Raw genomic sequence first — 27,067 nt, 5'->3', positions numbered from 1 at the left:
ACAAAAAAAATTCACCCATTAGTTCACTGGCTACACTGAATAAATTTAGCTTAATTAAAATATCAGAGACAACCAAAATTATGTTCATGGCAGTTCTCTCATTCACTTTATGTAGATGAGGTAAACAAAACTCCTGGAGGAACTGGATGTAGCAAAATCCCTTCAGAGGTTTGCAGCTAGATTAGTACAGTACCAGAATTGAGAGGACTCTGCCTCAGGACAGGTTGAGAGAACCCACCCCTAATAACTTTAGAGAAGAGAAGAAACAGTGTGTGATAATTACATCCAAGATTTTGAGGGGAATAAAGTGGATAAAGGAAGCCTATTTAAATTAAGAGATAAGACAAGGGAACATCAGTGGAAGCTGCACGTGCAACTGTTGAATATCTGTAGAGAAGTTGCCGCTCCCTGTACAGGTGGTCGACAAATGGCATACAGTACATTGAAGGAAGAGGTTGTTGCGCAACATTAAGTGATTCTCACTCGAGAACTGTAAAGTTCGTGGACAACATCCGTCTCATCAACGTTAACGTTAGATTAACCTTTGCTTTATTGAATATCTCGCCTGTTGGATGGATTCCTGATGCTCGACATTTTAGATGCTAAACAAAATTATAAACAATACTGTTGTAGTGTTTTACTGAAAGTAACATAACTCTCAAGCCACTTTATCTGATGGAATATAATTACATGTATGAGCATATATTTTTTATTACAAAAACCCTTTCAGCTAACATCTACAACAACTGCTGCAGCAGATTTAGCTGACGAAGATGGGTGTAGAGCTTTATGCACATCACTATTACACACAGATGATGTTGCTGTTAACTGTTGAATACTGGTTGTGGTTGGAGCTCTTTCTGGATTTGATGCCGTGAGGAAGATTTGAATAGCACCCATCAGTGAAACGTGTTCACGACTTAGACGCACTTCCGCAGCAACCTTAATCGAGAGAAAATATACTGGTAGTTTATATTTCAGAGCAACAATTCCAAAATTAATCAGTTTCTATTTAAGGGTGAGGATAGACAACCTATATCAAGAAAATAATGGTTAAAAACAAACTTTTCCTCAAAGAATAAATACAGATCTGATTATAAAAAGTGGGAGGTCAAGAAAAATAGGGGCTGGTTATGAGAATGCAATTCCCAAAACCCGTGCAATCAAATACATAATAACTAATTTTAACCATTTCACTGATTACGGCAAGTGTGTTTTCATGGCAATTATATATTTCTTGCATTAATAATATATTCGCCAACAGGAGTCCTCATTATCAAGACATACTCCCGCTAGCTATGCACGGTGTGTATAGAATTTTCTCTGGGTTATTGATAATCATGTGTGTGTTACTACACCCTAAGAAGTCATCTTCCCAGATAAGAATACCATTTTACTAACACAATTCAGATCGTACAGCATATTTATTTAAATAAATTATTTATTAATTATAACTGAGTATATTCCTCTGGGAGTAGGTTTGTGGTTGTCAGTACTTTCATGTTGTAAAGTGTGATTACATGTTTGTCTATAGTCCAAGTAGCTTTAGGATTGAATTCAGAGCAGTAAATCAACATTTAATTTCCACAATTTAGCCAGATTAACTGTAAGATCTGAATTTATAACCTAACATAATAATAAACCCCCACTGTGGGAATTGTGTGGAAAGTTACCATGTTATACAGTCTGCTAAAAATTAATATCAATTAAATATACAGTCCAATTGCATTTAAATGGAAATAAATAATAAACCAAATAACCCCACACCATATTACATAGCAAAAGCATACCGTAGCAACAGCCTACTTGAGTACCACACCATTGGGACATACTGTATTACACATCAAATACAATACCTAACTTTACCCAACAGTAACCCAATAAGCTCAAGTGTTTGGCAACTATACTTTACTGCCTCACCTTTTTACCTCTTACTAACTACTATTTTTTGACTCCTATCTTCCTATTCTGTGTCAGGGCTGCGAGTACCATGCTATCATTCATTCTTTTCTTAACTACCATACAAATATTCCTTCCTTTCATTATAGCATTAACCTCCTCTTACCCCTATTTTTTTTTTTGCTTTGCAGTTCCTCTACTACCTCTACTCAACTATTTTCTTATGTTGAACCTTACCACTGACTTTCTTGGGACCCATGGCAAGATACTGTATATAATTACTCTTATGTTCAAATACCCAAAAATTGGAAAAACACTGAAATTCTTTACAAGAAATTCAGTCACAATTGTCACTCGGTGGGAGGCACTGGTAAACTGCGGCGGGAGGCACTGGTAAACTGAAGCGCGGTCTCCCGTGCCACCATGCACTAGGTCGGCCATACACATAGCGACAAACTACGTTACCCGAGGCAAAATTCATAACCCGATTCGGATTTTACGGAGAAATTGGACCCGTAACTCGAAAAGTTAAAAAAGAGAGCATTCATAAGCATGCCCTGTGACACCTCATGCGCCACTAAGGTGTCACTGTATACCGTTCTTAAAACTTACTACCCTTACAGTAACATTTACCCCATTTTTAGCCATACCTCTCCATTACCTTCTCCCATTCACCCTAACCTTACTTTCTACCACACTAACCTCTAACTTGCTTCTCTTGTATCATTATTCACTCGTTCATAATCTCCTGCAATGCTTCCTTGCTCTCAGTGTAACACAGCACGCCTGCATACAGATATGTCAATAACAACTTATCCCCACTACAACGCGCTTCCACTCCATATGTTCTTCACTAAAACTCCAAAGAACGTACCTCATCCTTCAACCGTGTGAACTGCCTGACTAGAGCTGGATTCTCATCCAGTGTATCCCCATACACATCTGCAACAATAACTACAATTAAACAGTTGAAAACATTACAATAATGATTGTAACAAGATCAAGGAATTAGATTCAGAGATAATTGTATTTAATTAACTACTGTATCTATAACATAACTTGTTCTCTCTGGGAACTTCATTTCTCAGAGATCAGCTTCATGAAGAATAGCTTTCAAACAGAGAGAGAGAGAGACAGTACAAATCACTGTACAGTATATAAAAAAATAACAGATTCTCACAAAAAACAAGTCAAGAATCGTGCCTAAATTTTAATAACTCTGGAATGACTACGTGATATATCTGACAAAGACCTCTACATGTTTGTTTGGCTATCAAAGTGCAGCAGTCATCACTTGCTTGCAATGAAAAGCAACAAAAGAATCCTTAAAATATAGAAAGACAAATGTACAGGGGGGAAAACTAAGGTAGGGAATGGGAATGATATTTATTATGTCAATATGTAGATGGACAAAATGGAATAGAAGAAGTAGTGGTGGTATAGTAGAGTAAATGTTGCCAAGGTAAGACACCACCAACGCAGGCAGTTGGTATGCCCTTTTATTTATAATGAGTATCAAGCTTTCTCACTTTAAGTGATGGGGGTCATTTGTTCATTAAAAAGTATGCAAGAGCTAAATTTTATTAGGGGACCATGACAAAGCAAAACCCTACCCTTTTTATATTAAAGCTTTAAATACAGTCTTAAAAAATAAAGTCAGGCACTGTTCGGTAGTGACTATTATGATCTGATAATATTCAAGGGAGTATGTTGGATTTGGCATGTGTTGGTTCCATTTTCAATTGAGTTAAGAGATACTGGGTCAGGCTAGGTTTGGTGCCCGACTGTCTTGACAACAGTTATTACCCAAAATACACTTTTTTTAGGAGTGTAGCTTTGTCCAAAAGTTAACATCCATATACCAGCAAGAAAACAAACAAACAAACGAACGAACGACAGAGAGAGAGAGAGAGAGAAACATAATACAGTATTCATTTTAACACTATTATTTAACAAGTCTATTTCAATATGTTATTGAAATAGACTTGAAGTTCCTGACATTTTTGTGCTTTCATTCTAAGCATTGGTGACCATCCAGATACTGTCACTATAAACCATTTAAATTCCTTGTATTGCCGATACTCCCGTATAAAACTGCAGCATAATAACCTCAAAATTAAAGATGTATCATTTTTTTTTTAATATAAACAAGATTTCTCAAATCAACTTGATTTACAGAACGACCAACAAAATTGTATACATTACAAAGTATGCTAAGCCTAAGGCCTACCTATCAAACAAAACTCACATCCATGACATGTAATTAATTACATAAATGTAACAATACTCACCAATAACGACATTGACCACATCTATGAGGACTTGTTTATATCCAGGGTGACGAATGTACTTTATCAAGAAGTTGAGTAGCGGTAACAATGTCTTGACTTCTCTACCAGCTACAGCAGTCCTGATTCCTCCCCGTCTGTTAAGAAGAAGCGAGAGGCTATGCTGGTCAATGAGTCAAGATTTATACATGTACACAAAGTTCTTCTGAAGTGCAAAGTGTATTTTTTATGAAAGCTTCTGCAACATAAAATGTTCCATATTACTGATGAAATATATCTTCACTGAATTAATAAAATTAATCAAAACCACATAAAACAATTACTGTAGTTAATCAGATAAGAGAGAACAAATGAAACAATGATTTGGAAATAATTCAAGGAAATTGTTAGGAAAACATTTACAACAACAACAAAGAGAAGCAAAAAAAATTTAAAATATGCACCAAATTCAGATAACAAAATTTATAACGCAAAACGTTTAGTGTTTATGAAAAATCCATCCTAATAAGATTGTAGAACTGACAGTGGCGCACACTATATATAAAGATGGTGAGGCGGTGGGGGCGTGCCCCTATATATAAAGATGGTCGTTTGGCACAGTCTGGGCGCCAAATGGTTACATCTTCCTTCCTCATCACATCTGAAACACTTCAGCGGCAGTTTAATTTGAGGCACAGTTTCAGGTTGTTGCCCTGCTTCTGTTATCATGCTCTGGTGTTCCTGGTTCAGCTTTCTTTGGTTTCTGGTCTTCTTATAGACAGTCCTTCAGTGCATGAGAACCAGAACAGAAAGCACACTCGAGTGTTCACCAGTAGTGCTTAGCTATGTGCCCACTGCCACAGTACCCGTAAGTGCTGGCAGCCGGCACTCCACAGGGTCTGGTTGCCACACCCTGAACCTTCTTGATGGTGTATACAACCCAGCAAACCAACACAAAACGGGCATAACTGACCAACCTCTCACTGTTCAAAAGTGAACTTGATCAAACACCTTCAAAAGGATACCTAACAACTAGGCTGTGAGTCATACATCAGGCTGCAAGTAGCCCTGCCAAATAACCTGCTTAACCAGACAACCAAGCAGGAGGCCTAGTCAGAGACAGGGTTATGGGGATGTTGATCCTTGGAATCATCAAAGGGTAACCGAAAGATAAGAAGGGTCAATGGAGAAGAGAAGGGAGGGAAAAAGATGGACATTCACCAAGTGTGTCAGGAAGTGGAGACTGTGTGCAGACAACAAGCACAATAAGGTAAGGGACAAGGCTTGGTGGAAACAGTTTATAAGAATGTGAATGTTTTTGTATATTGAACTCACAAAGATCACTGTATACCCGGTCTTATGAAGCAGTGGTGTGCTGTTGTGGTCGATTGTTTGAGTGTGATACTGCATATTTATTCATAATGCTATGTAATGTAAATATAATGGTCAGGTGTTACTTTGTAGTATCTACAGCACTTTCACTAAATTGCTTCCCTTTATCTCCAAACTCGTGCCTCTTAACCCTATGAAAGTTGGAAATGGGTACTTTATAATGAGCACATTTTGTTTTTGAAGTAGGGATACCATCTTTCACCAAGGGATATATACAGTATTATAACAAATGATATACAGTTCTGTAAATACAGTACTGACAGAAGCTTACCTTATCAATTCTTGCAACACTCCGACAGATATGCTCGGTCTTTTGTGAGCAATGTATGATGACATAACTATGTCCAATGCACGACTGTATTCAAACTTGCACAACATTCTATCATATTTGGCCATTACTTCTCGCCTTGTGTGTGTTACAACCTGTTAGGAAACTAAATTATTAGATTCATGAAAGCACTTCAAATAAAATACGTATTCTAAGCATGCACTACAGTACATTACAGCATATTAACAAGACACTGCAACACAATGCATCCTTGCATTTCTTCGACAGTTTTGAGTATCCGTTTGCACATGTCTTCTTGTTCTATTATCTCTCAATTTAAAAATACTTTCCTTGTTAACTTTGTTCCTTCAGTATCATGTATGTAGAGACCATAGTCCCTCTGGCTCTCCTCTCCTTCAGGGTTGCCGGATTTAATTCTCCTAACCTGTCATCATAGCTTAGCACTCTTTAATTCTGGCAATAATCCTTTAGAAAGCCTTTGTACCCTTAAAAGTTGTCTCTTGTGCATTATGAAAGGCAGATTCCATGCCAGTGCTGCGTGTTCCAAGGGCGCCTGACAGCTGGGTGGACAGCACTTCAGATTCGTAGTCCTGAGGTTCCAGGTTCAATCCCTGGTGGAGGCAGACACAAATGGGCAAAATGTTTCTTCACCCTGATGACCCTGTTACCTAACAGTGAATAAGTACCTGGGAGTTAATCAGCTGCTATGGGCTGCTACCAGGGGGTGTGTAACAAAAAGGAGGCCTGGTTGAGAACCGGGCCGCAGGGATGCTAAGCCCCAAAATCATCTCAAGATAACCTCAAGATATAACCTCTAGGTTTGTTCTTACATTGTACAATATAATAATTGGTCCAATTGTTACCAAATGTACAAATGATCTTACAATGTCATGAAAATCCTTGATTACATTTTTTAAATGGCATTCATATGTTTTCTAGCTTTGCAGAAATTAAATCCATTCCCTATTGACATGTGGTTACTTGCCTAGTTGTATTTGCAGGGGACGAGTCACAGCTCTTGGGTCCCACTTCTCGACTCTTAATCGACTGATTTATAGGTTCCAGAACCTAGTGGGATGTGTCATACCTTCACTTAAAACTATGTACAGTATAGAATCTGCCCTTCCCCCCCCACCTCCTACTTTACTTTGTAGCGCATTTCAAATGTTCATTGCTGACACTGAAAAATACTAATACTGTACCCAGTCTTTCCTCATAGCTCATACTTCTCAACAAAGGGACTAGCTTGGTGGCATACCTCTGAACTTTCTTCTGCTTCATTCTGTGCTTAACAAGATAAGGACTCCATGCTAGTGCTACATACTGCCAAATTGGTCTTAAATAATTGGAAACCTGTATAAGATTCTGAATGACTTTTTGTTTAGATTCCAAAAGACAGTTCTTGTATTAGCCAACCTTCTGCATGCAGCATTATGATAATATTTTGATGACAAGTTGGGGTAATAGTAACCCCTAAGTCTTTTTCCGTTTTATTCAAATAGAATTTCCTCTCCTGGTGGTAAACTGGTGGTTTTACTTTTCACTCAACCCTAGACATTTTTTATTGATTTACCCAAGACCAGAAGGTTCACCGATTACATAGGGAAGTTCTACACTGCAACCTTTACTTGGGGATTATGACATAACATTTGAAGAAAGAATTGGGGCCTTGGGAAAGTCACTGACCACAATTAAAACCAAATTCTCTGGTTCGTTTTCATTTGAGATTTCCTGGTTTACATTAAAAAAAATATGGGCCTCCTGGAGCAATCTCTTGATGCAACAAATTGGAGTTGGTCCTATATTGTTCATTGAATCGAGGATGCACTGTACCTAAATGAGCCACAGAGACATTGAAACACATTTTTCAGTGTCAAAGTAGTTAAAAAGTAGAATGTGGCAAGTAGAAGTGGTGTAGGCAGATTCCATACACAGCTTTAAATGTAGATATGACAGATTCCAATAGGCTCTACATACCAGTCAATTAAGAGCTGAAAGGCAGGACTTGAGCTGTGACTCATTTCCCATAAGTACAACTAGAAAAGTGTAACTAGAAGAGTACTGGGAGTATCCTCTGGCATCATCAAAACCTGGTCGGGCTATGCCCCACCCAGTGATGTTAACATGCTTCTTAAGTCTGCCACCAGGTACTTTATGAACCAAAAGCAATACAAAAAATTTCCTTACACAACCATATGCAACTCCTGAAGGCTTCAAGCCTATATGCAATGGAATTCACCAGACATCTATACAAAACCCAAAATTTTAAAACTAACAAATTTATTCCATCAAAGCCATAAACTATCCCATGTACCTGACATGTTTTGCAGATTAGGATTGCAATGCAAGTCAAAAATAAAATCCATAATGCAGAAATCTGTAAGGGAATGCAATTTAAGGGTTCAAGAGCCGTACCTGATCATCAGCCATTATTACGAAATCTTCAGATGCAACATTTCTAATATTTGAAGCTTTTCGCTTGGATAGCACAGGAGCACTTGTTTCTGCATCCCGACGATGCTGGAAAGACATTAGCCCACACCCTGCAGAAATCATTCCAACAGCTAGTGTAGAATCTCCAGGCTGTAGGGAAGAGAATGAAAAATAAAAAATACATAAATAAATACTGTAGCTAGATATGAATTCATCATAGTTGGGAAAATAAGAGTTATCTTTGGTCTCCTACCACCAGAGCAGATTCAGATCTTAACACTTTCCCATTCCAATGATGCTAAAACGTGTCATTGGTACTTTGACAATAAACATTTCAATTGAACTAAAGTGCGTCATTTGATAGTTATCATAAATATTTAAATATTCATCACTGTCATACATAAATCTACCATAATTACGTTTTTGCTTCTATTCTCTTAAATAATTCATTTGGAAACATTTTGACACCAAATGTATTGTTATAACCCAACAAACAAACTTGGAAAATGTAAAATGCTTGTAAAAATTTTTGTTTGCATTGCCGAGTGGACTGGGAGCTGCTCCCAAGAGCCCAGAACGTTTATAGTCAGGAACACGTGGAGAGGCCGGACCACCAGTCTTAATAACAACAGTTCATTTACTGATGTTTAGTAGTCACCAAGGGGTTTCTGAAGCACAACTGTGTAATGGAAACACACAATAGAAAATAATTGTATTACTGAATACAATATTATGTGCTGTTTGATATCATTTGCAGATTCATAAATAATTAATGTATCCATTAGAAATGTGTCCAATGTCAAATTGAGTGAAGATATGTGATTTTGATACAGCCTTAGTGCTTGTGCAATGTTAGGCACCTTAAAAGAAATGCTGTACTGTCTATATTGAGATCACTGGGGTTGACTATCTCTAAGTGGGCATGTAAAGGCATAAATGATGATCATCTCTTTTAAGGTGTTCAATTTGGTGTTAGGAAAAATCTTCTTCGTATGCAAGTTGGCAGTCTTTCTACTGTAATGGTATATAGTGTGCTGTATCTTCTGTGCTGTATTGGTGGGGACAATCACAAAAGTTGGGGTGATATGTGTAATGAGAGTGAAGACGAGAAAAAAAAAAACAAATTCACTTTTGACAAATGAAATCAACCTGCCTAGTACCCACTGCCATACCATTAATTTCATCACAACAGATATTGTTCTATACAAGAGACTTTACTTGTGTAAACCTTATTTATAACTTACAGCAACTGCCATGCTGAGAACTGGTGCAGGGTAGTCAAGTGTGTGAACAACAGAATAAGTTTCAACATCATAGATCTTGACATGACGGTCAAGAGAGCCAGACAAAAGTCTCTTCTTATCACTGGCAAAAGCAAGGCAGGTGACAGTCTTGTGATGCTGCGATAGTTTAGCTAATAATTGCCCTGCAATGGCATCCCATACTTTAACCTCACAACCACCTAGGAAAAACAAAAAGTTAACAAATTAATCAAACATAAATAAAGTATATACTGTACATGGCTGGGAAGATTAGATTTTAAGAGATGATGTTTTGTCTGCAAGTGCAAAGCTAAGATGTACACAGAGCTAGCTCCTTAAAAAGAAAAAGTAAGGCAATGTGGATGTGGGGTGCTTACATAATTATGCATACAAGAATTGGCTCTTGGTTCCCACCTCAGCTATTTTACCTGGTGTGTGTGTGTATGTTTAAATATTTTTTTTATTTTCTCACTTTCTTCTGAGGCTGGGAATGGAGGTTGCTAACATGCCTTCTGCTCCCAGCTCATTTCATTCCTTTACCACCCACTCTGTATATGAACACATCTTGTACACATCTCTTGGGCTCATTTGTTTTCCAACTTCCACCTGTTTCCCCCCTTCATTCTATATCCCTTCTTCTGAAAGTGTGTTTATCTATGTACCTAGTCTATCCCCTCAACATTTTTTTTATATGTTGTGATCATATCTCCTCCAGACTCACTCACTCTCTCTCCTAGCTCCTCTGAGTTCACCTCTTATCTTAAGGAACAGTCTCACAGGAAATGTGACTTTTTTCTTGAGCTTTATAAAGGTGTGCATTCCATGCCAGTGTTGCATATCCTAGAAACAGAGCAAAAGTTAAAGTGCTTATAAACGACTTATAAAATTCAAATGAAACAGAAAACCATACATGTGACGAGGAAAATAATAAATACTTATTCAAATGTACAAAATAAAAAAAAAATCTACAACCAGTACTTGGCCTATAGTATTTACAATTTAAGGTTTAAAAATCAGAGGATAACAAAGAAATGTGCAAAATCCCAAAGGAACAGTATACAGCCATGTTTAGCACCCCAATAAACAACATGACAATATAATAGATATAAACAATCACAACAGACCTTGAAAAACAGACTAACAACATGCCCATGCACACAGTTAATATCTAACTCATTATTTTAACAAGGTACAAATTATTGATTGAAAATAAAGTATTTAGGATGAATTTGCACTTTCGTGTGCCCTGGGAGGTAGAACAGGAAACAGAGTGGAGGGCAACGTCGAATAAGGCATCATTAAACAGATACAAGAAGGTGGATATGTGGAAAGAGAAAAAAAATATATCGATAAAGACAGTTCGAAATACAGTATAGCCTAATGTGTAACTAGACATGAAAAGGAATTCATACCTGCCGAAACAAAAACTCCGCCTGATGGAAAACATACAAGGCTCTCAACTGGAGCCCCATGGTCGACAGTGAGGACGCAGCTTGCTGTACGCGTGTCCCACAGCTTTACTGTATGGTCATATGAGCCACTGAGAATTATGTTTTCCGATGCTGGACTTGCAATTCCAGCACGCACAAAATCCTGTAAAAGTAAAGATTGTTACAGATTACACAAACACATTCTTCAATTGAAAGTAAAGCAACAAACTAGCTACCCTCAGCCATTGGGGGGGAAAACAGTACTAGCAAGGAGGAAGCAAAAGGACATGGCCCTATCTACTAGACATGGCTATTATCTTTGCTTACACTGTATTGCTGTTAAATGTTCTGCATCATTTTCTTCATCTCTACATCAACCTTTTAACCCCTACTGTGAAGCTATAAATTTGCCCGCATTTCTACCAACGAAAAAAAAAAAATCCCTTACAGAGTGATTATTATGAACACAACACGTATGGAAAAGTGGAAATAATCTTAATATCTACATCGCAGCCATCATGCAATGAATAAGTTGAGCATGTGGCAGCCCATCACCCATCTGTCAACACCAGACCTAATGTCAGCTATTCACAGTGATTGAACCAGATAACTAACTCTCAGTGTTGACCTTGGATGTCTAGACAATTATTTTTACACTGATATGTTTGTATGAATGAATAAATTATTATTAATAAAAACATAAGAATTAAAGAAACTGCAGAAGGCCTATAGGCCCATGGAAAATAGTTCCTATTTATATTCCCTTAAGGTCATTCATATATGAACCAATAGGAGTTTGATTTATTTTACTTCAACATTATCTCTGGTTCTCCTGACTTACTCTCACTTTAAGCCAACTTGTATTGCTTGCTTGGTTTGACTTCACCACCACTTTTAAGTTTGTGACTGCATTCTTTAAACATTGTAATATTTTTGTGAAGAGTTACATCGAAACACAAAGGTATTGTTTTCATAACACATCAACTCCTGAATTGTGTCCTGCCTCCTGAATGGCATATTGTACAACAAGGCACATAAATCACGCCCCCCATCGGCTAAAATTGAACGAAAACTGCAGTCATAAGATGTAGAATCACTCGCAATTTAAATACGTGAGGCTTCCTTCACAGGCAACGAATGTCATCTCTCAATGCTTTTGCTTTTCCGAGACTTATACAGTATGTTATGTTTTCTATGTCGTGCACCAGAAGTGTGGATACACAACCTCTCTATACATCTGATATTTCATTCCAGTTAGGCACTATTTTCTAAGGAAATAACCTGGTCAGAGAAGCCTGCTGGCAGCCCTATAATTGCCAAATACAGTAATCTGAAATTAAGATTACCTATTTCAAAAATACATTTGACAAATCTGTATCTTTTATATAAAATATAAAGCTTCACAACAATTCTCGTATTTGAGCATTAATAATTCAATAAGAGTAATAAATAAATGTTCAACAATTTATCAATTCCATACTAGACACAGAAACATAAAAAATATGGAATGTGAATAACAAACATTAAATAAGCATACCGTATGTCCTGTTAAAGTGCAAATTTGGCTCTCATCACTCATATCCCATAGAATGGCGGTCTTGTCATCTGAGAAGGTAACAATCTGTGGCGAACTCTGGATGAAGTCAACACGGTGAGTGGGACTGTAAGAAAATTACTTGAATCAGCATATGTAGGTTCAAGTGGACACATATTTACGTAAATAGCGATATGCATACATTTCTTCCCTGCAATAAGGAAGGATGGTTCATGCAGCACCCCAAAAAGTGTAATATCCTGTTTGATCATTACTTGTGAATCCTAATCCTAATCAGATACACTACCTGCATTAAGATGCTAGCTCTATTTGCCCTTTCATCTCTAATAACACTTACACTGCACGTGATTTGATGGTATCTGGAAAGCCGCTCGGCAAGTTGTGGGCATTTCTTTCCCCAAAGCATCATTTACTATCGCAGATTTGATTCTTGATCCTATTAAGCATAGGAATAAGAACTAAGAGATTGTTTGAAGATGGTGGAACCAGAAAGACGAACGCAGAAGGTTATTTAAATCTGAACTGTGTTTGCCAGAGATATAAAAATATTTCTTTAATTTGAGGGTAGGAAGCAGAATATAGAAGGAGTGCGAGAGGAACTAATGCCATATACAAATGTTATTAAAAATGTAAGTAAACCCCAACCGACACTCAAACCCACAAGGCTTGGTGCTTTTTCCCTGGTAAGGGAGCACTGTCGTACATACGGTATTTGTGCCATCATGGCAGTGGGAGTTTCTAGCCTCGTTGTGTAGATGGTACTCCCTGGTGGTGATCAGGTAGCAAGTAGCTCAGTAACTATTTGCTAGTTCTGGTGACTCAAATTATTACATGAGACGGGGGGGGTGTCGATCGGTTCACGTCAGTTTTTGTATGATACAAAGTTGTTCCTCCGGTCCTGGAGTGAGACTATACTGTCTAAACCCCCTCCCCAACCAAGCCCTCACATTATATGGCAAGACAATTTGAAAAGTTGGGATGTCTTTAGTTTCAAAACTATTTGCAATGAAGTTCTCCAGAAATTGCATAATGCTGCAAATTTTAGAACAAATGAAAAAAGTTAAAAACTGCAAAGTACCCATACAGGGGGGGATACTCATTAGCCTATAGAAATATTTGTTTAATACACAACTTTTAAAAAGTATTTGCCTGTGAAGACTTTCAGCTCCAGATGAAAACGTCAATAGGGATGTCTTAGACTTTAATATTGGGATGTATGAATAGTAGGCTCAAAGTCTGACACGGAAACCTTTAAGTTACTCTACATCTGCAATTAGAAGAGCTTCAGCAGTTCCTGGGAACTTGGGGATAAAGAGAATTCTGCAAATTAATCCCTTTTACATATTTAAATACCTGGATGCAAAAATTAAATACTGTCTGAAAGACTGGGCATGATTATTGGCTTCCAGAAAAAATAAATACCTACCATGTAATCACTGTACTCAGATCCTTAAATTTTTTAAAATAAAATAGTTTTATCATAGAAATCTTACTCCCTTTAACCAATATTTGCAATCCTCTTTATTCTACCTACTTGCTTGCAGCAAAGCATTGGTACATTCCCTCAGCTTTAGGTTCTATATTTTTAATTTTTTGTAAATCACAGATACAGTAGTATCTAAATGGTCTTTCACTCCCAGATAACATTACTCACTGCCTTGTCTACACAGCATGAATCTTCCTTTTACATGGATAATGATATTTTCATTACTATGTAAGGAAATAAACTCATGCCTCTCACAATGCCTACATATCAAACCATTTCAAACTATACAACTGAAATACAGGATTAGCATCCTTATAATCTTGAAACTATTTCCTATAATTAAACGTATGACAACTTACCCATGATGTCCTTTAAATATTCTAAGAAGCTGTTTTTGTTTATAATTGAATAGTTTAACTTGGCCCTCTTCTGAACCAGCCAAGAGAAGCTGGCCATCGTGCTTAAACTTTCCACCGTAGGCTATCCGCTGAAATCTTGTAATAGTTCGCCACACTTGTGTTGCCTCCTTGTGGTAAACATCAATCTGAGAAAGGAACAGGGCCAGACCTCATATTTATTAACAATAAAATACCGTCAGAATTAACCCTTAAACTGTGCAAAACCTCATATGATGCGTGACACTGAACTCAGTTTTTTAAATTTTCTGAAACTCTTCCAAATGTTTTATGAATAATCTACTAGGCAAATGCTCCAACTTTGTCTAAATTATACCAGTGTTACTTGAAAAACAAGAAAATAAAAAATAATTATAAAATTGAATATTGAAAACTTCAGATTTTGAAATCGGCTGCAAAAATATAAAATTATCACCATTTGGTGTTATGCTCTCAGGTGTTATTTGGTGTAATAACACCAAACAAGTGTGTTTGGTGTTATTATGCATATGATCTTCATTTCATATATTTAGGTTTTCAGTATAGTTTACTGTAAAAAAAAAAATTGGGTAAGGTTTTAATATGGCAAAAATAGTTAAGTGAACAAATACATTTATATGTAACCAGCCTTTTATACAGCAAAGTCAACACCAGGTACTGGAACAACAACAATGGCCATTCAGAGCCGGCACAAAAAAAAAAAGAGTAAAATAATGGCAGGAGCTGGGACTCGGGTGGTTATTTTGCATGTTTATACTGTAACTGGTAAAATGCTTTATTACTGTTATACTGTACTTCATTTACTTAATTTGAAGCTATGAACAGGCTTGCAGACTACAAACAAAGCAGCCACAATCCAAAGGGAGAATGAGAGAAGAAAGTATGTTTTGGTGAGCATTAATAAATTACCCACAATTTGTGGCACTCCGCCTTTACACCTCACATGTACATTACAGTATTAAACAAAAATTAGCTAACTTCTTAGAGACTAATTTTGTACATTAAGTAATAATTAATACACCATGTCAAAAAATAATACTGTAAAACCATTAACAAAATAAAGTTATGTATTGCAGTGTTAATTTCTTTGTGACAGTTCCACAACACCCAAAGCAACCTCTCCAGTTCATTTTTTTTCCATGTAAAAAGTTTTGTGTTCTGTTGTAATTTATTATCATTTGACAAATATCTCTATTATCCAATGTATTCTAATTCTCTCCATAAGGTTATTAACAATAAACTCCGCAGTATAATATTACACTTGGTCTCCAAGAAAGCATTGCTGCATTGTTGTAGGTTGCAAGGCCTCCAACCTTATTGAAGAATCAAAACTAAAGTCTATCATTAATCCTTTGTATATTGGCTAAAAACTTTGGTTCTATAGATGATGGATTTTAATACATTTCTTGATACATGTAATTAAGAAAATGTAACATTTTAAAAATAAACATTTAGAAATTTTTAACATTTCTAAAATTTAACATTTTAGCTTACCTTTGGACCAGATGTAACAGCAATATAGTGAGGGTCTACTGGGCTCACATCAACATAATTAATAGCAGTAAACTCCTTTACGGTGACTGGGAACTGAAATTAGACATTATATTTCTATTATAAATATTCAAAGTCATCCAAAGTTAGGTTACAGATGATTAATTTTTGAAAAGACAAAATTATCTAAGTTGCTGGTTTCATAGCCAGGGTAAGATAGCCTGGTATAAATCTACCAGGCTTGGACATACTGGATTGTTAACCACACAGAAATACACACGTGCTTTCATCAGATAAACATATAGAGCTATCCACTTTACTTCCCTAATCATTTCATGTCCAGAAAATTTATAATTAAACATTTTAAAAGCAATGAAAAAATATATATCCTCAAAAGAGGGAGTTTTCAATTTCTCACTGCTCCAGGCAGCTATGATAAAAGAATATGAAAAAATCCATAGGAGCAGCAATGAGGGTTCAAACCTATGCGGTGGATGTTTCCACACACATGCTTCTAACGACTAGACCACAACATGGTATAGGAATTGCAACCTGGAGTTCTTCTGAACACACAAGGATTTCCCGAGGCTTCTACTGAAGCTAGAACAGGATTTTCACACAATCCTCCCATGCACTCTGACTGTCATCTAGGACTTGCTCTACTTGACATTCCTCTTTCAATACACAGAGAAATCACACTAACATGACTGCATCAATGAGAAAATCCAGAGGAGCCGTGATGAAGGTTCAAACCTTCTGTTTCGGCTTCAGTAGAAGCCTTGGGAAATCCTTGTGGGTTCAGTAGAACCCACTATTTTGTTCCAGCCCATCCTCCAAACAAAGATCCAAAAGTGATTCCCTGCACCTTGCAAACCCCGTTTATGAATGAAAAACGGTTTACACACGACTCGACTGATTTCGTTCAAACACTTCCAGAACAAGTGCTTCACTGACGAATTTTGTTTGAACCACAACGCTGTAAATGCTTCACCCACGTACTACAAATAATCGCCAACAGAACCTAAATACCTAACCTATGCCTATATATGCACAATATGCTAATATATTATAATAATTTATATTTGAGAAAATTTGTTTTGAATGAACAGCATGTTAAAATTTATGAATGCATCTGTGGGGTCGACCGCTGGATGTAATGGATTTGAGTCAAGGACGGGTTATTTGTTCTGAACCCACTGTTCCTCATTAAAAGGCATTTATCCTTGGATATGTCAGTTAAAATAAATAATTTAAGTATATTCTGTATAAAGTTTCCTCAAGTCAAAGAGTAAGATTAAATGTCATTACCAAGAATCGAATTAGATCAGAAATAATATTCACACACTCAAGTAAATTTATTATTTTTGATTTTTTTGCCCTCATTGCTAGGCTAGACTAGGCAAGGTTGGTTATAGAGTTGAGATGACGTGAACCACAGAGAAGCGGGGCGACTTGTCCAGACTCAGCAAGAGGCCATGTTTACACTCGCAACCCCATAAATTAAAACATAATAACCTATCTTGAGGCATATTTTTACTCTATTTTAAATTATAAACTAATGATATACCTCTAGCTTCTTCCAGTAGCTTGTGTCAGGTGTGGTGACCGCGGTGGACTTGCTGTAGGCACGTGTGAGTGTCTTCTTGAAGGCTGCCATTGTTTACACTGAATGATAACCCGCAAGACCAAACTATTTCACGTGGGCCTGGCAAAAAAAAAATTATTTAGTATTGCCAAAAACTTATTTAGGCAAATTTAAGATTTTCATTTTAAATAGATCTTTAAATTGTGATATTTATTAATGACGCTTAGAGGAAATTATCGATAAAGTATTTTCGCCCTGCGCCTCATGGTCACCCGAGTACAAACGGAGTAGAGAGAGAGAGCATCGCTTCATTTATTATACACCCCATACCCATCCTGTGGGATGGTAGTGGAAAGGGTTACAGAGCCACATACTGGGCTCAGGGACTGAACCCCAATAACTACTACAGTGGATTTTGACAAGGACCACATGCGGCCAGATCCAAATTGCTGAAAGATACCGACTAGCTGACGGTCTAAAAATAGCGAATTTGTAATAAGAGTAGCCCAATTTTTTGTTTAGTGACGGATACGGGTTTCAAAGTACAGTAATATATTTTGATATATAAAGTACACTACACGATCTTAATTATTTTATTAATATTATTTCTGCACACACACACACATATATATATAATATATTTACACATATACACATTACACACATTATATATATATTATATATATATATATATATATATATATATATATATATATATATATATATTTATATATATATATATATATATATATATATATATATATATATATATATATATATATATATGTCGTACCTAGTAGCCAGAACGCACTTCTCAGCCTACTATGCAAGGCCCGATTTGCCTAATAAACCAAGTTTTAATGAATTAATTGTTTTTCGACTACCTAACCTACCTAACCTAACCTAACCTAACTTTTTCGGCTACCTAACCTAACCTAACCTATAAAGATAGGTTAGGTTAGGTTAGGTAGGGTTGGTTAGGTTCGGTCATATATCTACGTTAATTTTAACTGCAATAAAGAAAAATTAACCTCATACATAATGAAAAGGGAAGATTTATCATTTCATAAGAAAAAAATTAGAGAAAATATATTAATTCAGGAAAACTTGGCTTATTAGGCAAATCGGGCCTTGAATAGTAGGCCAAAAAAGTGCGTTCTGGCTACTAGGTACGACATATATATATATATATATATATATATATATATATATATATATATATATATATATATATATATATATATATATATATATATGTCGTACCTAATAGTCAGAACGCACTTGTCAGCCTACTATGCAAGGCCCGATTTGCCTAATAAGCCAAGTTTTCCTGAAGTAATATATTTTCTCTAATTTTTTTCTTATGAAATGATAAAGCTACCCATTTCATTATGTATGAGGTCGATTTTTTTTATTGGAGTTAAAATTAACGTAGATATATGACCGAACCTAACCAACCCTACCTAACCTAACCTAACCTAACTTTATAGGTTAGGTTAGGTTAGGTTAGGTAGCCAAAAAAGTTAGGTTAGGTTAGGTTAGGTAGGTTAGGTAGTCGAAAAACAATTAATTCATGAAAACTTGGCTTATTAGGCAAATCGGGCCTTGCATAGTAGGCTGAGAAGTGCATTCTGGCTACTAGGTACGACATATATATATATATATATATATATATATATATATATATATATATATATATATATATATATATATGTGTGTGTGTGTGTGTTGTACCTAGTAGCCAGAACGCAGTACTCGGCCAACTATGCAAGGTGCGATTTGCCTAATAAGCCAAATTTTCATGAATTTAATTATTTTTCTAATTTTTTTCTTATGAAATGATAAATCTATTCATTTCACTATGTATGAGTAATTTGTTTTTTATTTGAGTTAAAACTAACGTAGATATATGACCGAACGTAACCACCCCTACCTAACCTAACATAATCTATCTTAACCTAACATAAACTAACATAACTTAGTAAATAATTTATGTTCTTAATATAATATAATATTAATGATTCAAATAAACTAATTGGAAACAATTTATTGAAAATAAAGAAAATCACTCAGCCTATTAGGCAAATCGGGCCTTGCATATTAAGCCTTGAAGTGCATTTTGGCTACTAGGTACGACATTATATATATATATATATATATATATATATATATATATATATATATATATATATATATATATATATATATATATATGACCAGTATGACCAAAGCCTGACCAGTTGTGTAACCGGACCCCGACCAGTTGTGTAACCAGACCGATCAGTTGTGTAACCGGACTCCGACCAGTTGTGTAACGACCCCGATCAGTTGTGTAACCGCAAGCCTACCATGAATGAATCGAACAAACAACATATGAAGCACAAACATACACGAACCGAAACCCGACTATGCACAACCTGAAGCCCAAGTGATACCCCCGAAGCCCAACCAGTTTTGTAGTGTAACCAGACCCCGACCAGTTGTGCAACCGTAAACCTAGCAACTATACATCTCATCCAACCCCCACCAAGCTAAACAGTCCCAAAGCACAACCAAACTCCATTCCTAGCTCGACCAAACAAAAATCTTCTTAGCACTACTTAAAACCCTCCACTTGCCCTAGAAACCAACTATAGAGCCATATCAAACAATTGAACTATATACAAAAAAAGAAACTAAAATTTCTAGCAAACATATAAACAAAAGAGCCCTTGCAAACAAACCTGGAGCACTAGTAAACAAACAACCACTGGAGCACAACCATGTACGAACCAGAGCACAACCATGTACGAACTGGAGCACAACCATGCACAACCCAAAGCCCAACAAGTCACACCCCTGGAGTTATGTAATCAGAACCTGACAAGTTGTGTAACCGAGCCCGACCAGTTGTCTAATCGCAAGCCTAGCATGAACAAACCAAACAAACACCCTCTGGATCACAACCATGCACGAACCGAAGCCCGACCATGCACAACCCAAAGCCCAAGTGACACCCCCGGAGCCCGACCAGTTATTTAACCGGAGCCCGACCAGTTTTGTAACTGGAGCCCGACCAGTTTTGTAACCGGAGCCCGACCAGTTTTGTAACCGGAGCCCGACCAGTTGTGTAACCAGAACCCCACCAGTTGTGTAACTGGACCCCGACCAGTTGTATAACCGCAAGCCTAGCATGAACGAAACAACCTCTGGATCACAACCATGCATGAATCAAAGCCCGACCATGCACAACCCGAAGCCCAAGTGACACCCCCGGAGCCCGACCAGTTATGTAACCGGAGCCCGACCAGTTGTGTAACCGAAGCTCGACCAGTTGTGTAACCGGACCCCGACCAGTTGTGAAACCGTAAGCCTAGCAAGTATACATCTCATCCTACCCCCCACAAAGCTAAACAGTCCCAGAGCACAACCAAACTCCATTCCTAGCTCGACCAAACAAAAATCTCCTTAGCCCTACCTAAAACCCTCTACTTCTCCTAGACACCAACTTTTGAGCCATAGCAAACAATTGAACTATATACAAAAAAAAACCTGGATTTCTAGCAAACATATAAACAGAGACTTAGCAAACAAACCTGGAGCACTAGTACACAAACAACCGCTAAGCCAGACCATGCACAACCCAAAGCCCAAGTGACACCCCCGGAGCCCGACCAGTTATTTAACCGGAGCCCGACCAGTTGTGTAACCGGAGCCCGACCAGTTATTTAGCCGGAGCCCGACCAGTTGTGTAACCGGAGCCCAAGCAGTTGTGTAACCGGACCCTGACCAGTTGTTTAACTGCAAGCCTAGCATGAACGAAACAAACAACCTCTGGATCACAACCATGCATGAAAAAAAGCCCGATCATGCACAACCCAAACCCAAGTGACACCCCCGGAGCCCGACCAGTTATGTAACCGGAGCCCGACCAGTTGTGTAACCGAAGCTCAACCAGTTGTGTAACCGGACCCCGACCAGTTGTGTAACCGTAAGCCTAGCAAGTATACATCTCTTCCAACCCCCCACAAAGTTAAACAGTCCCAGAGCACAACCAAACTCCATTCCTAGCTCGACCAAACAAAATTCTCCTTAGCCCTACCTAAAACCCTGCACTTTCCCTAGACACCAACTTTTGAGCCATAGCAAACAATTGAAATATATAAAAAAAACGGATTTCTAGCAAACATATAAACAGAAACTTAGCAAACAAACCTGGAGCACTAGTACACAAACAACCGCTGAAGCACAACCATGCACGAACCAAAGCCCAACCATGCACAACCCAAAGCCCAAGTGACACCCCCGGAGCCCGACCAGTTATTTAACCGGAGCCCGACCAGTTGTGTAACCGGAGCCCGACCAGTTATTTAACCGGAGCCCGACCAGTTGTGTAACCGGAGCCCCACCAGTTGTGTAACCGGACCCTGACCAGTTGTGTAACCGCAAGCCTAGCATGAACGAAACAAACAACCTCTGGATCACAACCATGCATGAACCAAAGCCCGACCATGCACAACCCGAAGCCCAAGTGACACCCCCGGAGCCCGACCAGTTATGTAACCGGAGCCCGCCCAGTTGTGTAACTGAAGCTCGACCAGTTGTGTAACCGGATCCCGACCAGTTGTGTAACCGTAAGCCTAGCAAGTATACATCTCATCCAACTCCCTAGCTCGACCAAACAAAAATCTCCTTAGCCCTACCTAAAACCCTCCACTTCCCCTAGACACCAACTTTCGAGCCATAGCAAACAATTGAACTACATACAAAAAAAAAACTGGATTTCTAGCAAACATATAAACAGAGACTTAGCAAACAAACCTGGAGCACTAGTACACAAACAACCGCTAAGCCCGACGATGCACAACCCAAAGCCCAAGTGACACCCCCGGAGCCCGACCAGTTATTTAACCGGAGCCCGACCAGTTGTGTAACCGGAGCCCGACCAGTTGTGTAACCGGAGCCCGACCAGTTGTGTAACCGGAGCCCGACCAGTTATTTAACCGGAGCTCGACCAGTTGTGTAACTGGAGCCCAAGCAGTTGTGTAACCGGACCCTGACCAGTTGTTTAACTGCAAGCCTAGCATGAACGAAACAAACAACCTCTGGATCACAACCGTACATGAACCAAAGTCCGATCATGCACAACCCGAAGCCCAAGTGACACCCCCGGAGCCCGACCAGTTATGTAACCGGAGCCCGACCAGTTGTGTAACCGAAGCTCGACCAGTTGTGTAACCGGACCCCGACCAGTTGTGTAACCGTAAGCCTAGCAAGTATACATCTCATCCAACTCCCTAGCTCGACCAAACAAAAATCTCCTTAGACCTACCTAAAACCCTCCACTTGCCCTAGACACCAACTCTTGACCCATAACAAGCAATTGAACTATATACAAAAAAAATCGGATTTCTATCAAACATATAAACAGAGACTTAGCAAACAACCTGGAGCACAACCATGCACAACCCAAAGCTCCACAAATCACACACCCCGGAGTTGTGTAACCGGAGCCCGACCAGTTGTGTAACCGGAGCCCGACCAGTTGTGTAACCGGAGCCCGACCAGTTGTGTAACCGGAGCCCGACCAGTTGTGTAAGCGCAAGCCTAGTCAGTTGTGTAACTGAAACCCGACCAGTTATGTAACTGGAGCCCGACCAGTTGTGTAACTGGAGCCCGACCAGTTGTGTAACTGGAGCCCGACCAGTTGTGTAACTGGAGCCCGACCAGTTGTGTAACTGGAGCCCGACCAGTTGTGTAACTGGAGCCCGACCAGTTGTGTAACTGGAGCCCGACCAGTTGTGTAACTGGAGCCCGACCAGTTGTGTAACTGGAGCCCGACCAGTTGTGTAACTGGAGCCCGACCAGTTGTGTAACTGGAGCCCGACCAGTTGTGTAACCGGAGCCCGACCAGTTGTGTAACCGGAGCCCGACCAGTTGTGTAACTGAAACCCGACCAGTTGTGTAACCGAAGCTTGACCAGTTGTGTAACCACACGCCTAGGTCTACTTAGACCGTAGCTGGTGCGCCCCCACATGAATTATTGCATCCAGGCATGGAGACCTCATCTTCAGAAAGACACAGCTGCTCTGGAGCCATGTCTTACCAGAGTTATGGAGCTATGTCTTACGACAAAAATCATACCAGAGATTAGTCATCTGTTGTATCAGGAACGGTTGAGGGCCACAGGGCTAACACCACCACAAACCAGGCATGATAAAATACTAAATTTGGAGGATGTCGATCAGGACAATGTCTTCAAAAGGTCAGATGTTACACGAACAAGGAGCAACGGGTTCAAACTTAACAAGCCAGAATGTTGGACAGGAAACAGGAGATGCTTTTTCACCCATAGGGTTGTAAACCAGTAGAACCACCTACCCGCCGAAACCGTAAACCCCAAACCTCTGCTGGGTTTTAAAATACAGCTGGAGAAGATCATCAGGACAAATGGGGGGACCTTTGACAAGCCACCGGCTTACTGTCCTCATCGAGGCCACTAGTGTTAGTGGCCCTCAGGTAAATTCAGTTCCCGGAGGGGTGTCCCCGCTCCTTCCTGTTGGGAAGTTGTTCATCTATTGTAGTATCATTACTATCATGCAAGAGGAGCCACACATCTATGGTTCATACAATAATATCAGCAGACTTCTAGATGTTACTACTGCTCGGCTTAGACTCGGTTACAAGTATCTCTGGGAATTCTCATTATCTGCTGATGTAGACCTGACCAAATGTAAACTGTGTATCAAGATTAACTTGCTTAGCTAAATGAATTGTGGGGTTCAGTCCCTGAGGCCATTATGTGCCTCTGTAACCCTTAATTCCACTACCACCCAAAAGATGGGTATGGGGTGCATAATAAATGAACTAAACTATTGCAGTATTTGTACATTGGACTGTCGCTTGTCACTAAACTTAGTTGTTAACTATTAACTTGATGAAATAACATTACCTTATACGCGAGAATAATTCTGAATACCCAGCCATAAAATTGACGAATGCGGCTTTGGGTCAGGCGGCCGCGTAGGGGAGCCTGGCCTGAGGACAGGCAACTGTAAATGCTTCTCCCTCCACATACTTCAAGTGCAAATATTTGCCAACAGAACCTAAATACCGAACCTACTATACGCCTAATTAATTATAGAATATAAAATTAATTTATACTCGATAAAAAACTATTTTTAATACACAGTACATTTAAGTCGATAATAAATGCGTCTTGGGAGGTGGAGGCGGGGGTCGACCGCCGGGTTAACGAGCCTAGCCTCACGACGGGGTGGTTTAACACTCTGGGGAAGTGTATTCTACATAATATCCTACCCATATAATGTTGGCAAATCATGATCCTCAAAATCTTCCACAATATCCGAGAGAGGACAGACTATTTAGCATTAGTGGAATACAAACATTTAAATGCTACAGAACCCGGATGAAAAAAAAAACAAATGCGGTGTAGCGAGTAGATTATCCCAATAATATACTCGCTCCAAATATAGTGTTAATATTCCTGTCAACCTTTGGAGATGAATGAGGTGAGGCGTTGCCCGGGCAACACGGTAAGGTGTTGCCCAAGCAATATAAGCAGCGGTGTAGCGAACATTGGCTAGTCTACTTTCAAGTGTGGTCTGTGGTCACTTGCGAGATACTGTACCAACGCTCAGTGCGCTCAACTCACACCAACGTATCACCTGTGTACTTCTGTATATTCGACCAAATATATATATAGTATCTTAGTGTCTGTGTTTCTTTGTCACCATACTTTACGTAACAATAAAACCGTTACATTGGTGACCCAGTGAGTGAAAAAGAACACCTAGTCACAAACTAGATCTTCGTCATGGATTTATCTACCAGGTTTCCAGCATACAACGCAGATGATTCAGAATTTTGGTTCATGCAGATGGAGGCTATTTTCGACCTTCACGAAGTTTCGACGATACCCAGCCACGATGGACTACAACATGGACTCTCACTGGACCTCTACTGCTACTGTTTGCTGTGATGGAACGCTGCCAACACCCTCGCCACAGCTATGATTTTCATCGCGTCCATCTCTGCATTTTCATCTACTACGGCTTGCTGCTCCACGATCACTACTCACTCATCTGGCAGCTTCATCAGTAACTACATAATGTGTGATCTACAGCCTGTCCTGCCGACTCTCCGTCGCTGCCAGGGCACTGCTTGTTCTACAGGGGCGCCCACGAAAGCTGCTCTTTCGTCAGATTCATCTACACGTTCACTGCATTCTGATACTCTGCCGACTCAAGCACTTTGCGCAGTACAGGACTTACAGCTTGCGTTTCCGACTCTTCGTCGCCTCCAGGACAATTCAGCTCTAGCAGTGATTACCTCGTTGTCCTAACTACGTGCCTACATTACCTCCTAATGTCCTGGTGCCCGAGCCCATCCGCCCCGGATCTAAATGCTCCACCAGCGACCCAAGGACGCAACAATTATGCACATTCTTCTCTCCTGCTACACCGAGCTTGTCCACACACTGCCTACATCTTTTAGTACCAGACTACAATTTCCACAGTCAACAATGTAGTACTCGGCGTGTACAGTCCTAATCAACCCAAGACGCTACAGCTTCGACACAGAGCAGACAGCAGACTACGACCGCATCGAGCCGCCACGCTCTCGCTCCCCGAGTTTAGACACTCACAATTCTCAATCGAGCCGCCACGCTCTCCCACATAGAGCTCCACGACTCCGGCCTCACTCAGCTCTCTGCTCTGCTCCAGGCTTCGTCTCAACGTCTGCAACACTGCTAAATCCAGAGACACATCCGCCGACTACGCAGTTCACTTTTCGACCCCAATTACCAGCCGCACCACAACCCTCCTACGACGACGGACGACCTCCCAGCACAGGATCCTCCTACGACCCCAGTTAGATGACATCAGCGAAGAGGAGGAAGTTAACTTTGATGGTTATGTAACGCGAGCAGGGCGTACAATTCACCGACCAGCTAAGTTCCTTGATCAATTATTTTTCCTTTCATCCCCTGGGAGGGGGAGTTCTGTAGCGAGATTATCCCAATAATATACTCGCTCCAAATATAGTGTTAATATTCCTGTCAACCTTTGGAGATGAATGAGGTGAGGCGTTGCCCGGGCAACACGGTGAGGTGTTGCCCAAGCAATATAAGCAGCGGTGTAGCGAACATTGGCTAGTCTACTTTCAAGTGTGGTCTAGAGCAGACACTTGCGAGATACTGTACCAACGCTCAGTGCGCTCAACTCACACCAACGTATCACCTGTGTACTTCTGTATATTCGACCAAATATATATATAGTATCTTAGTGTCTGTGTTTATTTGTCACCATACTTTACGTAACAATAGAACCGTTACAGCGGAAACAATGACTCTCGGAGACATTACAAAACTCAATGTTATAATAGCGAACAAATATATAACGCATTAAGCATTGTAGGTGGAGGTAGACTATATATTCATGTGTACCTCCCAACTGCTCAAATATATTTTGCTCATTTGCAAAAAAAAAAAAACTTATCAGTCTTACCTACACGGGAGCGACGCACCGCACACCACCGCTGCTTCTTGACGACTGATGGGGTCGTAGTCGATCCATGGTTG

At 39.3% G+C, this 27,067-nt stretch overlaps 1 protein-coding gene across 1 annotated transcript; it reads right to left on the bottom strand.

The window, feature by feature from the left end:
• Window positions 1-695: 695 nt before the first annotated feature.
• Window positions 696-27,067, bottom strand: LOC123752814 (U3 small nucleolar RNA-associated protein 15 homolog). Its single transcript, XM_045734840.2, has 12 exons — window positions 26,994-27,067; window positions 17,467-17,604; window positions 15,903-15,995; window positions 14,373-14,557; window positions 12,510-12,633; window positions 10,955-11,135; window positions 9,525-9,742; window positions 8,263-8,430; window positions 5,830-5,981; window positions 4,191-4,324; window positions 2,774-2,841; window positions 696-942 (listed from the first exon to the last, which is right to left on the bottom strand). Exons 2-12 carry the CDS (start codon window positions 17,554-17,556, stop codon window positions 727-729), a joined length of 1,629 nt encoding a protein of 542 aa, XP_045590796.1. The 5' UTR covers window positions 17,557-17,604; window positions 26,994-27,067; the 3' UTR covers window positions 696-726.

Source organism: Procambarus clarkii, chromosome 17 (genome assembly GCF_040958095.1).
Source record: "Procambarus clarkii isolate CNS0578487 chromosome 17, FALCON_Pclarkii_2.0, whole genome shotgun sequence".
NCBI lineage: Eukaryota > Metazoa > Arthropoda > Malacostraca > Decapoda > Cambaridae > Procambarus > Procambarus clarkii.
Note: the sequence above shows the minus strand (reverse complement) of the source record. Positions and strands in the feature narration are given on the sequence as shown.

Excerpts from the sequence above, each read along its gene's own strand:
- LOC123752814 (XM_045734840.2), bottom strand. The coding sequence starts at position 17,556 with ATGGCAGCCTTCAAGAAGACACTCACACGTGCCTACAGCAAGTCCACC. Across the intron at positions 11,136-12,509 it reads GCACTTTAACAGGACATACG|GATTTTGTGCGTGCTGGAAT; the intron begins GTATGCTTATTT and ends TTACTTTTACAG. Across the intron at positions 943-2,773 it reads TCACACGGTTGAAGGATGAG|GTTGCTGCGGAAGTGCGTCT; the intron begins GTACGTTCTTTG and ends CTCTCGATTAAG.